The sequence below is a fragment of the Neopelma chrysocephalum genome, unplaced genomic scaffold (genome assembly GCF_003984885.1).
Source record: "Neopelma chrysocephalum unplaced genomic scaffold, ASM398488v2 Primary Assembly neopelma1_59, whole genome shotgun sequence".
Classification (NCBI taxonomy): Eukaryota; Metazoa; Chordata; class Aves; order Passeriformes; family Pipridae; genus Neopelma; species Neopelma chrysocephalum.
Window position 1 is genome coordinate 19,577,439 of NW_020897714.1, and position 13,353 is coordinate 19,590,791.

General features: G+C 44.8%; 1 protein-coding gene across 1 annotated transcript in view; it reads left to right on the forward strand.

The window, feature by feature from the left end:
* The first annotated feature begins 513 nt into the window (after positions 1 to 513).
* Positions 514 to 13,353, forward strand: part of RBFOX2 (RNA binding fox-1 homolog 2) — a 109,353-nt gene continuing 96,513 nt past the window's right edge. Inside the window, exon 1 of the mRNA XM_027680355.1 lies at positions 514 to 803. Coding sequence (XP_027536156.1) covers positions 789 to 803 — 15 coding nt within the window. The 5' untranslated portion in view covers positions 514 to 788. The remainder of the gene's footprint in view (positions 804 to 13,353) is intronic.

A 13,353-nucleotide genomic window follows, 5' to 3' on the forward strand; every position in this document is an offset into this window, starting at 1 on the left:
GTGTCGCTTCTTTTCTCCAGCTCACGCTGCCAGTGGTTGTTTTTCCTGAGGGAGTTCCAGGGTGACTGGCACACACAGATTTTCTGCTTAGCTTCAGGATCCCCATAGTTGTGCTCCTTGATTCCTGTCAGTGGTTAATGATTAAATACAGCTACAGAATTGTAACCGAATTTGGGGTGTTGACTAGCGGGGTAGATGAAGATGTGCAGAACCTGCCTATGGCACCTTTCACGGCTCCTGCATCTGTGGATGATTCCTGGAGAAGCAGTTAGTGGGTGGGTCAGGGAATGGGTCCTCACCCCCAGTGACCTTGGAGGACAACGCTCTGCTCTGCCTCATTCACGGCTACAGATCCCTGCTTCTAAAGTAAGCGCTCTCCGGCACTGGGAGCCGGGCTGCATTTATTACTAACCCCACCCATCCCTGCCTATTGCAAGAATCTTGTGAGGCCGAGATTGTGTTTTTAGAAGCAGAATGACAGAGAGAAATTCCCTGGAGGCGAATGCAGAGTGTGTGCTGTGCACGCCAGTACAGACACACGGGGCTGGGAACTCCCAGAGAGAGATTAAGTGCGAGAGAAGAGCGCAGAGCAGCCAGAGCTGGAGGAGGGGGGTGGAGGAGGCGAGACGCTTTCTAAGCCTCAAACTGAGCCGTTCGGATTTTTTTTTCTTTAAGAAAAAAAAAAAACAAAAACCACCCTCAACCAACCTCGGTCTCGACAATCTTACTGAAGTGCCTCTTGTGTTGCCGGATCATCTCACTGCTGGGTTTGAAGGACCCAGGCTAACATGATGTACCTCTGGGTGAGTAGGAAGCGTGTGTGAGGGCTTGCACACTTTGCACATATAAGGAATGGAAAGCTGAAGGACTCTGCACTAACGTGAGTGGCCTTCACTGTTGGGCTTAGCTCTCTGCAACCTCTACACACAGTGGGCTATTTTTCCCTTGTAAAAAATAATATTTCGAGCAGGTACTATTACCTGGGTAACGAGCAGGTTTTTCCTGTGGTTATAGGTTTCTCTGGAGAGAACAGTTTTGGGCAAGTGCCTTGGAGACAAAATTTTTGGTATAATGCTCATCACTGTCTGCCATCTGAGAGACCTCTGTGTGTGTGTATATATATATATATATATATATAAAAATATATATAATTTTTCTTTGGTTGCATAACACTGTTCCCATGTGGCTCTGCTTTATGGGATTTTGGAGTTACTGAAAGACATCCCAGGTAGTGAAGGACTGCTGCTGAAAGGGATCTGTAGTCACTGAAGGTTAGGAGAGGAGCAGGAAGGGAATACATAGTTTTGGAGTTTGGGAGAGAGAAGCTATTTCTACAAAAGTTGGATGCAAGGTTGTTTTTCCAGAAGTGTCACAGTTACTCGAGTTTCTGGTGGAGTATGGAAAATAATGTCAGGAAAAACATGTGTAAAGTGTTATATAGATCCAGCAAGCAAAGTAAAAGCTTATATAAAGACATATTTTCAGCCTTTGAGCAAGGACTGGAATTTCCTCTGGAGCAGTCAGTTCTCTTAGAGTGCTCAGTCATCTATGTGTAGTTTTGTCTGCTCCTGGGCACCCTTGAGATCAGCAGTTTGCCCTTGAGTTTCCTTACCTAGGTATGTGAGGTGAAGAACAATTGGGTCCCAAGTTTTTTTTCTTTTTTTTTTTTTTTCTTAAAACCCACCCTTGTTCCTAACACTGAGTGTGGGGGCTCTCACTGCTGCTGGCTGCTGTTAGAGTCTGACTCCCCATCACTCCCAGGAACAAACACTGGTTTATTTTAGCAACAAAGCAAGCCTTGGAACCCAGGCAGAAGGATTTGACTTCCCTCCTTTGCACATACACACACTATCTTTGTTGCAGGGTAACTTGACTCTGCGCAGGGGTATGCACACTTGCCTGGTTTCGTCCAGCAGGCCCTGCTGGCAGGCACGTCCACCTCCTCTGCTCTTCCTCTTGCCACAGCCTGGTGTGCCGGACCCCAGTTGGGGTGCTGGTTTTTAGTGAGAGAGACTGGGCAGGCCCCATGGCTCAGCTAAGATTTGTGCTTGGTTTGGTGGGTGGGGTAAGAGGAGAAGTAATTCAGCCATGCTGCTGCTGATTTTAGATAAGGAGTAAACAATGGAGATGTTCCTTACTCTGCTAAAACGAGGAGGATGAGTGTGGGAGCAGAGCTGCCCTGCTATCTCGCCTCCTCATGCTGAGGGGTGTGTGAGCACTGTAGTGTAAAGCAGAGGTGTTAGCCTGCCTAAAGGCCAGCTTTGGCCCAAAAGGTGAAGCCTTGTCCTGGATTCTTAAAAGAAGGTTGAGTTTTGGGATGTTTGCTGACAAGAGGAAGGCTGGTAACCCTCCGTGGGGTGCTGCTTCTGCCTGCATCCTAAACTTAGGGCAGCACTGCTGCTGTGTATGCGTTGCAGTTAAACTTAAGAGAAGTGGGGAAAAGAAATGTTAAATGCTTGAAAATAGCTGAAGGGGTTTTAAAGGCATCATCTGGGCACTGTGCCATGATAATTAAAGAAATTAGTGAATTTTTGCTATCTGTATATGATCTTTGCCTTCTCAGTACAGGTTACCTTATTACTTTCGGGGAATCTTCTCCTCCTTAGTCCTTTCAGGAACCTTTTCTTCCGTGCCTATTTGTATTTCTGCTTTAAGCTCTTTTTATCTGACAGGCTGCATAACCTTTAGCAGTGAGAACAAGGAACCTCAAGTGACAGATCTGGTTTGGTGTGGGGTTTGCTGTGCCTCGCCTGTGCCAGTTTCTTGCTTCCCTGCTCACAGGTTCCCCCCCCTACCTCCCATTGTCTCCTTGTTCCCATGCTGTCTTTTTTTCTGTTCTGTGCCTCTTGTCCTTGGAATGTCAGGACTTCAGTAGATGCATGGAGATTTGTACTGAGTCATTCCTTAATTCAATGCATGAAGCTACATTAATGCAATGTTAAATTTGAGGTTTTAAATATGCAAGTCCTGAAATCCAGAATTAAGGTTCCCACAGCAACCATAATGTTTCTTCCCCCCACCCCCCAAGGGGTGCACATTACAGAATTATCTTCTTTGAAGAGATTGTGCAATATTGAGTGCTGTCAGGTTTGACAAATAGTAAAATAAAAAGGAGAATATGTCTTTCTCTGCAACTGTGGTATAGCATGGATACTGAACCCAGACATACAGGCTACCTGCAACATCACAGTCCCTGATAATAATGCTGTCTCTGGAATGAAGTGGTGCTGTAGCCTTGGTTCAGATGACATTCTTGCTTGTTGAACTGTATTCCCTCGAGTGAAACTTGTTGCAGGATACTCTTAAATATTTGAGAGCCTTGTAGACTGCAGGAGATTGTGGGCTGTGGAGATCTGGAGAGTGGGAAACTTAAAATATCTGTTGTGATGACCTAATGCTTGGCATTGTGAGGGAAGTGAAGGCGGCAGACTATCTGTGCCATTAAATATCAAGAGAGACTATTTATCTTAACACTTTTACTGTGTAGGATGCAGTTGTATGAAGTCTTTCTGAGGCAGAGATGGTATGATAGTCTCTCTGATGGCGTAGACCATTTGAGTGCATCGTCAGTGTTGAAACTCAAGGTGGGTGCTTTGCCATATGTATAGGTGTGTATAGGAATTCTGTTTTGCAGACAAGATTATTTGTTTTGGGGGGGGCACCATTTAACTCTACTTTTGTCTCTTCTCTCACTCGTCCCCATTTGCATGCAGCTGTCTGGGCTCCTGAATTGCTCGAGAGGGCTCCTAGTCATCCATTCTCTGAATGGGACATGGGGTAATTTGGGCTATGAAGGCAAGAGGGTCTTTACTCTGAGGGAAGTCAGTATTGACAACATGGGGGCAGGTGTTCTGCTGGTGACAGCCAGGAGCAGAGTGGTTTGAATGTGGAAAAGGTGTTCAACCCTTTACTGGATAAGAAAACCCGATTCTTTTTTTTTTCTTCTTTTTTTTTTTCCTCCCATTTATGAGCAGATGAATCTTTGTGTACTGTGAGTCATAAGATATAATCTAGAGTCATTTCATTCCAAGTATTTTCTAAAGAGCATGATGTGTTCTGAGAGTTGCATGTATGAATGTCGCCTTGTTGGAGGTCTGTTTTTACAAGAAAGGTTGAAAGGAAGGGGCAGCAGCCCTATGAAGCAATTTATCAATCATCCTTCTCCTGTGCTCAAAGACAGCTGAAACTATCAAAGGCAGGAGGGACCAAGGTATGGGAGGTCCATGCTGTTGCTAGGCTTCTGGTAGGAAAGCACTGGATTCATTGCTCTGATCTCAGTTTATAGTGGGTATGGATAATTTCCTCATTTCTCGCAGCGACGTACAGGGTACATGCTGAGTGTCTGTGAGAGGGTTGGCTGCCTATTGCAACTAGAAATGATTCCTTTCTCTAGAGCCTTGTGAAAGTGAAGATCTTACCTAGACCCACTAATTACCATACAGCAAGAATAATGCTAGTAAGCTTGCCAAGCTCATTTTGAATTTTTTTGGTTTTAGTTTTCTTCCTGACCTGTCTTTTACTTGCCTTTTGTCACTTAAAAGTCTCTCCTTGCATTCACTGGAATAACTTTTCCCTCTAGGCTGCAAACTCATCAGCTTTACCACCAAGGGATTGGAAACCCAACTCTGCTGCCAAACTTGGGTCTTAGCAACGTGCTCTTCCTCACGCCAGGTCTTTCTATTATTTGTTTGGTCTTTTTTCATGAGAGATAGCTACTGCCAGTGAAAAGTATGGACATTACGGCATGGTTTTCAAAGTGTGGGTTTGATAGCAGCAAAGCAAGTGGCTATCCAGGGAAAACTGCTTCCCTGCTTTGTTCTGGTGCCAAGCCTGGGGCAGCTCTTGCTGGGGAAGTCTGGCTGTGCCTCTAGGTCTTTGGCTGGAACCTGTTTGGTAGGCATGGCAAATGAACACGTCAGCCAAAATGGCAAATGAAGCTCTGACGGGAGGGAGAACGCACAGTTGCTGTATGTGAAAGGTGCGCGCGTGGCATGGTCAGTGCTAAGAGAGGTTAAGATGGGGTTGCCTATGGGAAACTGTGACTGTGAGGGTGTAGAAAGGTTTTCCTGATTGCCTATTAGAGATCAGGTCTGGGTGAATTTCAGCAAGTGTATTAAAAGACATTTTGTGTTAATATAAACACTGATTTTTGGATTCTTGCTCCAGAGCAGGAAAGCTCTGGAAAATCATAAAATGGAGCTCATGTGAAAATCCTCAAGTGAGTAGCCTGAAAGCTGATTCCTCAGCCTGCAAGTCCCTGCGGTGCCATACTGTGGCATGCATACGTAGCAGCTTGAATCCAGAAGTAATATAGTTATGTTTGTCCAGCTCTGCAGCTGAGATAATGAGTTCTGCTGCCCGATAAGGTTTATTAGCTTTGGTGCAGCACCTCATGAACATGGTTATACTGCCTCCACACTTGAGCTGTTCCGTGCACAGCTGGGTTGGGGATATCTGCATTGTGTTCTTTTGGGGGTTAGTGTGACAAAGCATCTGTTTGCATCTAGGGTTTTATAAAAGCTTTGGAGTTTTGGGAAACGAGAAAGAAGAGTTTATGAAAGAGATTATATAATGTGACTGTCTGTGTTATTAGAGGACTAAAGTTGATAATCCGGGTGATCTTTTCCAATTCTGTGTTCCTGCAAGCCTGTAATCGTGGAAGATGTCAAGGTCACAACTGAGACAAGGAAGCCCAGTGCAGTTCAAAAAGAGAAGGCATTTCATGGCTTCAGAGAAGGGAGATTCAGGATCAGAATGATCTCTTCTGTAGGATGATTTTATCTGGTTTTATATAAATCAAGTGTCCAGCACATTGCCATCATATTAAGGAATTCCCTTCCTCGAGGAGTCTAAACAAAAGAATTAGGGGGATGTAGACTGGCTGAGTTGGTGTGAATTTCTCCAGCAGCTCTTCTTCCTGACTGCTGTATTCCCACCTGTCCAAACAGCGATGAGCACAGGGGACTCTGTTTGCTGTAAGCCTGTCCAAGTCCTGGGAGACTGACAGGGACCGGGTCATGTTTAAGTTAGTTTTTCACAAAACAGCCTGTTTATCTTGGAAGGAAGAGAATAAACCATAAGAGAATAAGGAGAGAATAAACCTCAGCCTTCCTGATTTCCAGCTGAAAGCTTGAGGAAGAGCACAGATAATAGCAATTTGAGACTGAACATCTGTGTTTCCTGCACTTCCCATGGTGCTTATTTGCTAATCTTAATTCCATTAGCCCCAGAACTGTTTTCACAGAATCACAGAATTGTTAGGATTGGGAAGGACCTCTTGAGATCATCTAGTCCAACCCCCCTGCCAAGGGTCACCTGGAGCAGGTTGCACAGGAATGCATCCAAGTGATTTTTAAATGTCTCCAGAGAACGAGATTCCATAACCTCCCTGGGCAGCCTGTTCCAGTGCTCTGCCACCCTTGATGTAAAGAAGTTCTTCTTCATGTTGAGGTGGAACTTCCTGTGTTTTATCTTATGATCATTGTTCCTCGTCCTGTCACTGGGCACCACTGAAAAGTGTCTGGCACCATCCTGTTGACACCTGCCTTTGAGATATTTATATGCATTAATGAGATCCCCTCTCAGTCTTCTCTTCTCTAGACTAAACAGGCCCAGCTCCTTCAGTCTCTCCACATAATAGAGATGCTCCAGACCCCTGATCATCTTTGTGGTCCTCCTGCTGGATCTTCTCCAGTAGCTCCTTGTCTTTCTTGTACTGAGGAGCCCAGAACTGGACACAGCATTCCAGGTGTGGCCTCACTAGTGTTGAGTAGAGGGGGAGGATCACCTCCCCTGGCCTGCTGGCCAAACTTGTTCCTATGCACCTCAGGATACCACTGACCTTCCTTGCTGCAAGGGCGCGCTGCTGTCTCATGGTCAGCTTGTCACCCACTGAGACTCTCGGGTCCTTCTCTGCAGAACTGTTCTCTAGTAGGTCAGCCCCCAACCTGTGCTGGCACTTGGGGTTATTCCTCCCCAGGTGCAGTACCCCACGCTTGCCCTTGTTGAACCTCATTAGATATCTCTCTGCCCAACTTTCCAGCCTATCAAGGCTGCCCTAGTCCCCAAGGCTATGGCAACAGTATAGGAGAGGTCTTTGAGTGGCTCTAAATTGTTGTGGCTTTTTTGCTATAGCTCTAAGCAGTCACTAGGGTAGCAACTGTGTATATGTGCACGCCTAACCAAAGGATGATTGGATGGCTTGTGCAATTAGCTGGAAAAGATTCCTTCATCCTTCAGTGAGGGCTACTGGGTCAGCAGGAGCTTGAGTCACAAAATGTTTTCTTTGCGGAGTTGTCAGTTTGGAGGAGGATCTGCGGTCTGGATGGTACCCCGTACTGGGGGCAGTATGATGCACCCTGCGGCCACGCATTGGATAGACAAGCTGTGCTGATGGACCAGTGCAGATAGTTCCATGCTGGAAGTGAAAACAGGCCTGCAGAAAATAAGGAAATCAATTCAGGATGTGCTTTGTGCCCTCCAGTGCTAAAGTCTTTTACTGAAAGTGTTAAAGATTCCTCAAAGCTGTGAAGAAGCTTAAACAAGTAATTAAGTTTCCTTCGTCTGTCCCTTAAATTTAGGTTTCATTGTTCTCAGAGTCCTATGTCTCATGACTAATATACTGCCTGCACAATGCGCTGGCTGATTTTTTACCAGATGGTTCTTGGGTCTGTAGCTGAATCCAGGGCAAAGGCATTTAGTTTTTCTCCTGCCTCAAATGAAAGATGCTGTCCCCCACACAATGCTCTAATTGAATCTTGGACATAAGACAATGATGAAGTAAAAATATTTTGACCAGATGACAATTTTTAAAGATATTCTTAGGGATTATTATTCATTGTGTTTTAAGGAGCTGGCATAGGATGATACTAGAACACTCCTTTTTTATAATTTATAAATCATGTAGTGTTGAAACAAAGTTTAAATGCAGAAAAATGCTGAAATTTAATTATGTATACGTGGCTAGAAGATAGAAATTGTGCAGTGTGAACTGCCTGTTGCTATTTTTTCACTTTTCATTTCTGTTGTAATAGCCTCCTTTTTCATCCCACTCTCAATCACGATGGTAATGTCTCCTTGCATCCATGACATATCTTTTGGATGGAGAACCCTTATGAGTAAAGACAAAGCATCCCTCAGGAAGGTGGCAAAGCCTATTTGGCGCAGCACAAGTGGGGTGTGTAGCCCTATGAGGACCATCTCAGTAGCACTGCAGAGGAGCTTTGCTCCAAGGCCTGCTGGATCCAGAAGTAGTTACAGCTTCTCTCCCCCCCCTCCACCCACCAAATTTATTACATTGTGATCTTAGCTGCTGCTTAAGTGAGGAGGAACAGTGGATGGCAATTACTTTCTTTTGTCCAGATAGCTGAAAGGAGAAGCCCATTCAGCATACGTGAAGCTACTGACTGCAACATCTTTTAAGAAATGGGCGGTATTGGCATTTTAAAATGTTAGTGTTGGGGAAATTTTTCCTCTGCAGAAAAAACTTTGTCGGAGTATGATGTATGTGTAACTGCTGATTTTAAACACCTTTTGGACTGAGAAGTGCTGTAGAAATATGAGATGCTTTAATGCTTTTTCCTTGCATGAGGAATGTTGCTCTCCAATGCAGCTGTTTAGCTGTTGCGAACAGGTGTGCAATAAACACCCTTCCCTCTTCAACCAAGTGTGGTGGTGATGGATACCCTCTCATTTAAACGTGCATGATTTTCTCTCCTACAAGAATTAAAAACTTTAAAAATAGCTTACGTATCTAGAAAGAATATCTAGCCTTGTCCTGTTTCCCTCTTTCTCTCCCCCTTGCTACCAACTCAAATTACCGACAAGCTTTGGAAATTTCGGGGCTGGGGGACAGAGGTGCAGCTGGCCTGCATGTGTTGCACCAGCTGTAATGCAAATGATACATGCTGAAAGAGGCTTTTCTCACTTTTGTAATTCTTGGATATTGTTGTGCGACAGGGACATGCGACAATTTGCCTTAAATGTATTTGCTGATATGTTCCACTGAGTATACTGCATCCTTTGTTCCTTGCCGGCAAGAGACTATCAAAATCCAATTGCCCATCGGCAGCATGTCTGATTGCAGCTGGGACTGTCCTCCTGGCTTTCCCATCCATCAGTCCTAAGGTGATCCCATCACACTTGAAAACAGTTAATTTAGAGCTGGCCAGAACATGGACTTTGGTAAATCCTCAGCTTTTTTTGACAATTGTTTGGACAATTTGTAATAAAGCACAATTTTTCTGTCCTTTGTCTCTGAAAGTGGCATTAACCTATTGCTCTTCTGCCTAAGAGGGCTGAAGGGGATGTGCTTGGCCAGCCTGTGCACAGGTTCTCTGTGGGTACCTGTCAACTTTTCTGCTGCTTATCTGGAGCAGTAAAAATACAGGCGCTGGAGGTTCAGTTGTGTAAAAACAAAAGCCGATGTTGGTTTAATCCCATTACATTGCGTTGATCTCTCAACCACTGGACTCTTAGTAGGATTCCAACTTTAATCCTGTAAGGATCAATCTGACCCGTTGCTTTTCTGTCCTGATCCTAAATCCCCCTTTAATCTTGTTAATTATACCAGGCCTTTTTTGGTTTCATTTTTTTCCCTTGTGGACCAGCAAAACCACATTAAATCTTCATGTTGCTGTCTCTGACCTGGTGTTTTTACCCTTTGTTCATCCTGCTGAGGAGCAAGGTGCTCCTGAAGGCTGGTTTCACTATTCATAGTAGTGTGTTTGGTGGTCCAGTGGGCTGCTTCTGCAGACTCCTGAGGAGTCAGCTAGTTATGCCGTTGTGCTGAATCCCTCCTGGTTCTGTCAGGATTTTTCTTTTTTTTTCATTGTGGTTTGATATTGTACTGCGTGAAGGGGGTGGGGAATCACAGAACATGAGAGCCACTTTGAAATGACTTTCTTATTTTAAAGATAAAGGTTTTTTGGAACAGAATCCCAGTGACTGGCATTGAGGGCTTTGGAGTTGAAGACAATGTCAAGGAACATGGAGCACTGCTTGGGTGATGAGGCAAACACTCTGAAAAGGCTTGGACCCGGGTCAAGGCTTAGGTAGTCCCATGGCTCACAGATATATTCTGAAGGTCACAGAGAAATTCAGCTGCTTAAATCAGCCTTTTTATGTTTACGTGTGTTCGGTAGCTTGAGGAGAGGAATAATGTGCATTCGGACTTGAGGCTCTTTATCTTCATGTTGCACTGTCTGCAGGCCTCCAAACCCAGCACTGCCTTTTCTGTGTAATGCACAAGGCCAATTTCTCACTGTGACAATCTGCTCCTGGCACTTGCAATAATAGAAACTAGCTGTGCTTAATGTATTCATCTCTGGTATTTCCTATATTGTAAAGAAGAAAACCAACCCAAAATTGCACCTACTTTTGCTGTAACTTGATCAAGAGCTGACAGACCATTTCTGGAACAAGTCTGTGCTGGGATCCTGACGGCTCTGCCAAATTTTATGCCTTTATCTTGCAATGCTGCGCCTTCCCTTTCCCCTATCCATGCTGCTCTGCCTCACCCAGCAGAGGCTTCTGCTTTTCCAGCCTTTCGGCCAAATCCTGACTTCCTACCACCTTGCCAGAGCACCATGGGTCTGATTTCTCTCCTTGCCAGAATGCAGGCTGTAGGTGTGGGTCTGCCATAGAAGTAGCCAAGCTGATTCCCTTTTAAACCAGACAGAGAGGAAACTGAGTTTGGATCACAGAGGATGAGCTCCATGGATACATTTATTCCCATTAAAGCAACCCTTGTGCTTAGTTTTTGGAAAACACTTAGAGCCATGACAAGAAGTAGCAATTGCTTTTAAGGAAACATGGGCATTTTCCTAGCAGTTCTAGGGTTAAGGAAATTGTAGAGGGGTGACATGGTGACTGTTCCCTATTTTTGTGTGTTGCCAGTAGCGAGAAGGGGGAAACTTTGATTTCTAATCCGCTTTGGAGGAGGCTCCGTATCAGGGCTGCACAGAAACATCCAGTCAAGCAGCTCCTTTATCATAAAGGGGATTTTAATTAAAACTGTTCTCGCATCATGAGCGAAATGAGCGTCAGTGCCAGCCAGCCCTGTACTGGGCATTTATCTCCTTCAAACCACATTACCAGTAATTGCTGCATTAAATCAAAGTCGAGGGAGATTACAGGTCTGAATTGGGCAGGCGGCCGGTGCCAGCGCGGGGAGCTCCGTGCTGCTGAGTCGCTGATACGGGAACCCCCTCCGTCCCCCAGCTGGGGATGAGGGCTGCTGGATCCCAAGAAGCCCTTCTCATTATGGGGTAGGAATTTTTGTCATAACCTCAGAGGAGTGGCAGGCTGTATGCTTGGAGCATTTTAAGCCACTGGTGTTTTTCTATTAGCTTCCTTTTAAAACAAACAAACCCAATAACAAAACAAGCCCTGTGGCATTGACATCCCACCCCTGTCTCCTGTTTGGATCCACCACAGGCATTCCCTTTTGTTCATCTTCTACTGCTTTTTCCAGCCCTGAAACTTAAGAATTAGTCACCTCTTGTTTTGATATGTCCTTTTTTCTCTACCCTCCTTGCCTCAGCTCTGCTGTGGAGCTGCTAGCTTGGTTCCTCTCTGTCCCAACATGGGAGAGCTTCTCCCCTTCTTCACCTCTCCCCCCACTGAGGAATTGTATCTTCCTTGACCTATTGTTCCTTTGCCAACTATGGCTCATTAATTTGTTTAATTATTTTTCTAGGTTTTTAAGCATTCTGTTTTCTCTAGCTCTAGAACAGCTGTTTCCCTTCTTCTTGTCTCTATACTTGGACCATGGTGACTCCAAAAAACATCTGATCATCCTAGCATTGCTCTTGCTTCTGCTCTCCAGACCTCTGTCAGGGCAAGGCTGAGGAGTAGCCATGCCCACATGAGGTTTTAGGCATGTGGACTTTGCTGAGGTAATTAGATCTATGTGGGCAATCACTGAATTATCAAAATGTGACAGCTGGATTTTTAGGGGCTGTTATTAGATCTGTTCCATAATTGTAAAGAGGGTAAGTCAGGAAGAGAATGTGCATTAAACATATTGTTTTTTCTTTTTAGAAGTGATTGCCATTTTCTTTGTTTTCATCTTGGTGGCAGTTGCGTATTTTCCTGTTCTATTGCAGACAATCTGGGACAGTTGGGTGGCAATGATGCTTTTTCTTCATTTTGCCCAGAGGTGCCTTTGGCAATCTGCCATTCTGAAGTTTGCTTCCTACGGTGTTTGCATATCTACCACATTCCTCTGCTGCAGAATAGTCTCATTCCTAGCCCTGTGCTGAGGACCCAGTAGTGTATGTGAAAGAGGGTGCTGCAGCTTGATCTGCCTGTCGAGCTGTATTGGATTTTTAAGGTTCGCGCAAGTTTCTCAGAAGCTATCTAATTCAGAGCAGTTGCAGGAGGTGTGCCTGCTGTGCCCCTTCAGAGCTTGAAGTTGCAGCTTTTGCTTCATTACAATGTGAGCTTGAGATGCAGCTTAAGTATTGCCCTACTTTAACTCTGGCCTGCACACCAATCTCTAGCCTGAGATAAGTGGTTCTTTTAAATTCATGCTAAGAGACCCATAAAGACATAGAGGCTGAAGTTTGAGTGCTGCTGATATCCAAGCTGATAATTTGGAGGGGTTGCAGTGAATTTTTGCCTTAGTAAGCCTATTACCATGAAGTGAGAGTAGCTCCACTGCAGAGTAACTGGAGAAATGTGCAGAGAACATGAGCCAAATGCTTTGGTAGAGATTTCTTGATAGTGACAGAAAGCAGAGATATGAGTTTTCATGGGAGTCAGGAAACCATCTTTATGGCATCCTGGTTTTGGGACAGAGAATAGTGTGGTAAATTGGGGCAAATAAACATGAGTGAATTTTTTTTTGTAAAGGTCACAGAAAGCTGCTGAAAAGAGCAGGTATCTTGATTGTGCAGATGGTGCAACCAGAGAAAGCCCTCGGTGTTTGTTGTCCAGGGATTTCAACTGCTGTGGCTTGTTTTAGAACTTGCTGGGAGTTGAAGCTAGCCTGCAGGAAAGGACTTTGGACCGAGCTGTGTCAGCCTTTATTCTGTGCTTTTGGCTCGTGGGAGAAGTGTGGGTAGGGTAGCAGTTAGCTTATGTGCCTGTAGCAGACCTCTGTGCCCATCTCTTGGGACTCTGTGTAAGGATAAAAAGATTTTCAGGATTTTGATCTCTCCTACTTTCTGAGAAATATACAGGTTTCGAGAACTCCGCAAAAAAAAAAAAAAAGTCTAGAAGTTTGCTGCCTTTTACTATTTTTGTCTTAGGCAGAAAGTGATGTGAAGACACCTTCTTGCCTCTGAGCTGGCATAGCCTCAACATACCTCTTCTGTTCTCCACCACGGCCTTATACTTCTCCACTAAAAC